The 4,170-nt window shown below is 53.8% G+C and overlaps 1 protein-coding gene across 1 annotated transcript in view; it reads right to left on the bottom strand.

The window, feature by feature from the left end:
* Nucleotides 1–880: 880 nt before the first annotated feature.
* Nucleotides 881–4,170, bottom strand: part of PI16 (peptidase inhibitor 16) — an 11,021-nt gene continuing 7,731 nt past the window's right edge. The window contains exons 4-5 of the mRNA XM_057375235.1: nucleotides 2,709–4,166; nucleotides 881–2,366 (exon numbers count right to left, since the gene is read on the bottom strand). Coding sequence (XP_057231218.1) covers nucleotides 2,227–2,366; nucleotides 2,709–4,166 — 1,598 coding nt within the window. The 3' untranslated portion in view covers nucleotides 881–2,226. The remainder of the gene's footprint in view (nucleotides 2,367–2,708; nucleotides 4,167–4,170) is intronic.

Raw genomic sequence — 4,170 nt, 5'->3', positions numbered from 1 at the left:
GAAGCCCGGGATGGATTTTCCCCGGAAAGCAGCTCGGCAGCAGCAGCTCAGCTGCTCCCAGAGCACGCAGCAGCCACGGCACCTGGGCACGAGGTTATTTTTAATCTGATCCTTAACCACCTCTGAAGCTGGCGATTAAATAAAGCTGCGGACTGCGGGCAGGATCTGCGGGGCGAGCTGAGCTGCCCAGTTCTCAGCGGTGCCTCTCCCAGTGCCATCTGCTGGTCACTGCCTGGCCGGGCTGGATGGAGCGTGACCTCAGAGCAACCCGCAGGCAGCTGGGCTCCTGCAGGAGAGATGGAGCTGATGGGCTCCTCAGCAGGGCTTGGGGAGAGGCGAAATTTGGAGCTGCAGGGGCAGCTTTGCCGGGAAAAGCAGCAGCAGGAGAATGGGGAAAAGCAAAAGGCAAAATCAGCGTCGCTCCTGTGCTAAGAGTCTGCCTCATGAGGCCCTTTGGCCTTATGCTGCTCCCAGATGGATGTTCCGAAGTAAAAATTCTGCAAAAACACGGGATCTGGGGACACACACTTGTATTTAACTTCTTTCTCTGCTGCTAAGATGAAAATGTGTATGTTKAGGGTGAGAGAGGCTTCCCTAAAGCAGGGAACCAAAAGCACTCCAGTTCTAATTTTTATTTCTCTTTTTTTTTTGCTCTGAGCTCTTTTTCTCTTGTTTTCCTTGCCCAAGAATTCCTGGTGGGGACGCATTTTTGCTTTACACTCAGCTGGATGCTCAAGAAAAATTCCCTACGTCACCTTCAATCCCCTCCTCCTGCTGCTTTTACACAGCTTTAAAAACATCAAGTTATACCCTTACAAAACCCAGCACATGGATGCTTTTGGAAAGCCAAAAAACCCCTTCAGGACCCACGGAAGTCGTGTTTTAGCAATTCTGTGCAAGCACACAATTAAGGGCATTTTACAGGTGTCATGAGTGGCTTCAGGTGTCTAGATCCCCCAGTGAGACACTGCAGAGACTTTCACAACAGRATTTATTCAGTGCATGCTCTGGAGATGCACAGGGCAGAGCAGCAGTGGGAGGATATGGATGGTGGTCTTCAGGTCATCCCCCACCTCCTCGGTGAGAAATGAAAGGTTGTGATGAGTGGGGAAAGGGCTGGACCTCTCTGTTATCGTCCTTGTGCACATATTGAACACATCTGGCTGGGAATCCTCAGCTGAAGGGAGGAAGGACGTAGGGTAACCAAACAAAGTGTCCACAGTGGTCCTGCAACAGGACCAGGAGCCACCAAAAACCTCACCAAGAACCTCAAACAGTGTCACTCAAACCTCTGGAGCTCAGATTGTACCAACACCAACACACGAGGRGATTTGTTCTCCTTGACCACACACAAGTTACACATCAAGAGGCATCTCTATCTAAATTCAAATACACCGAAATTATGCAAAGAATGAAGCCATGCAGGGAAAAGCTACATGAAGGAGCTCAGCTCTGAAGGTTTTTCTCTTCTGTGCACGCACACAGGTGCAGGCACACTCGTAAAATAAATGCATGGCATTGGAGTAACTGAGGAATGGGACATGTGGCAAAGAGCAGGAGAGAGGGAGGAGGCAAGGGCTGCAAACTGTGAGGGGGAGAGGGGAGAAGAGCTGGGCAGTACTGGCCAGAGCTACACCAGAACCAGGAGGAAACACAAATCCTCCAAAAAGCCACTCTTTTTGGACAAGAAGGGAATGAGATTAACCTTGTCCAAAACTGAAAGAAACACACTGGGAGGGAAAAGAGCATTTCTGCTGGAAACAAGCCCCAAAGCCATCCACCGTGTCTCATCTGCAAACCCCAAAGCCATCCACCGTGTCTCATCTACAAACCCCAAAGCCATCCAGTATCCCCCTGCCCCTTGGTGTCCCAGTCACCCTGCTGTCCCCAGGGTCACGGTGCAGCAGGGCCTGCCAGCCACACGGCTTTGTGGGTGATCAACAGTTCCAGCCTGGAAATGGAACAGAAGCCAGGAAGAAAGGAGAAGCGTCCAAGGTCACCAGCATTATGGCAAACACCCTCCTGCCCTCGGGTCTCCTTGGGAAGGGGACCAAGTTCCCCAGGGCTGCSGGCTGCCCTTGGCTCACCGGGGCTGCAGCAGAGGAGGCAGCGCAAGGAGGGAGCTGGGAATTGTCCSAGGAGTGTCCTGAGCCTGCCGGGGCTGTGGAACAACCAGCGCTGACAAAAGCCTTGGTGAGGGGTGCAGGGACAGCTGAGGAAGACCCTTCAGAGCAGAAGGCCCACCAGGGTGGCACTGGGGAGGAGGAAGAGYSAAARCCCCAAGCAGGCACTGGGTGCTCCAGCATTGGCTGGATCCACACTTGTCTGGTCCGAGTTTGTCTCCAGTTCCTCTGTGTCCAGGGCACCTGCTGAAAGAAGAGTGCAAAACGTGGAGTTAGAGGGGAAGATCTGGCGGAAGGGAAACTCCCACTCATGCAGGTATGCCATGACGTGCTCCGAGGCACCGTGAGGCAGCAGAGCTCTGCTCGGGGGAAGCTGTGTGTTAGTTGGACCATGCTTCAGGGGCGACACATCCAACCAGCCCCTCAGGGTTAGAGCAAACAGTGAGGAAAACGCTTGGTGCCACATACAAGAGGAGGATCCRAAGGACCAGTCTGACACTGCTCCTCCCAAGCCCTCTCCATGCTGCTTGGGGATCCCTGAACGTCCAAGTGTCCATGCCAGGACAAACTCCATGGTTGCCTTACCTGAGAGGGAGGTCTGGAAATGGGGGCTCGGCCCTTTTTTGTCTTTGGAGGATGATGTTAAGCGCAAGAAGGTGGGCTCTTCAGGGCTGAGGACCACTGACTTGGAGGGGGTTATGAGCTCAGTTCTATTGAAACCTAACTTGATCTCTGGAACTTGGCTGAGGGATGGAGGTGGACTGGAAAAGGCTGAATTCTCTTTCCCATCCTCTTTGACACCTTCCTTTGTTTCTGGGACTGATCTGGGGCTGAAGGCTGTGCCCATGCTTTCTAATAAGGCTGGATCCTCTGTGGTGAAGGAGATGAGAGGCTCTCCAGTGTCTGCCTCTGGAGATACTCTATAATCTGGGTTTAATGTGGGCTCAAAGGAAAGAGTGATCCCGGTTGCCTCAGTARGATCCGGCCTTTCTGRTTCTGGCTTTGTGGTTGTGGCAGTTTTCGGTTGTGTCTTTGCTGTTGTGGCAGGTGCTGGTGTCGTAGCAGCAGGTGTTGGTTTGGCCCTAGTGGTGGTAGATGTTGGTGTGGTGGGTGCTGGCTTGGCTGTGGCTATGGCAGGTTTTGGCTTAGCCACAGTTGGGTTGGGTTTTGGTGTGGTGGGTTTTGGTGTGGTGGGTGTCGGTTTGGCAGTGGTGGTGGTTGTGGTGGGTTTTGGTGTGGTGGGTGTTGGTTTGGCCATGGTTGTGGTTGGTTTTGGCTTGGCTGTGGTGGTGGTTGTGGTGGGGTTTGATGTGGCGGGTGTTGGTTTGGCTGTGGTGGTAGTTGTGGTGGGTTTTGGTGTGGTAGGTTTTGGTGTGGTGGGTGTTGGTGTGGTGGGTGTTGGTTTGGCCATGGTTGTGGTTGGTTTTGGCTTGACTGTAGTGGTGGTTGTGGTGGGTTTTGGTGTGGTGGGTGTCGGTTTGGCTGTAGTGGTGGTTGTGGTGGGTTTTGGTGTGGTGGGTGCGGGTTTGGCGGTAGTGATGGTTGTGTTGGGTTTCAGCGGGGTGGGTGTCATCTTGGTGGTAGTGGTGGTTGTTGGCTCAGTGGCAGTGGTTGTTAGGGTGGGTTTTGGTGTGCTGGGTGTTGGCTTGGCCATAGCTGTGGTGGGCTTTGGCTTGGCTGTGGTGCTGGTGGCTGCTGGTGTGGTGGGTTTGGGTTTGGCCATGGCTGTGGTGGGTTTGGGTTTGGCCATGGCTGTGGTGGGTTTGGGTTTGGCCATGGCTGTGGTGGGTTTGGGCCTGGCTGTGGTTGTTGTTGGGAGAGTGGTGGCAGGTTTTGGCTTGGCTGTGCTGATAGGTTCCTGTGCTGGGGGTTTGGGCTGGGCTGTGGTTGGCAATGTGGCTGTGGGTGGTGGCTTGGCTGTGCCAGACACTGGTTTTGTGGGTTCTGGTTCAGCCGTGGTATGGACTGGTGTTGTGGGTTCTGGTTTGGCTTTGGGCTCTGGTTTAGCTGTGGGCTCAGTTTTAGCTGTGGGCTCTGGTTTGGCTGT

Source organism: Malurus melanocephalus, unplaced genomic scaffold (assembly GCF_030028575.1).
Source record: "Malurus melanocephalus ecotype Western Australia unplaced genomic scaffold, MMel_1.1 scaffold_243, whole genome shotgun sequence".
Taxonomy (NCBI): Eukaryota; Metazoa; Chordata; class Aves; order Passeriformes; family Maluridae; genus Malurus; species Malurus melanocephalus.
The sequence above is the reverse complement of the archived record's forward strand: the minus strand, read 5'-3'. Positions and strand labels throughout refer to the sequence as shown.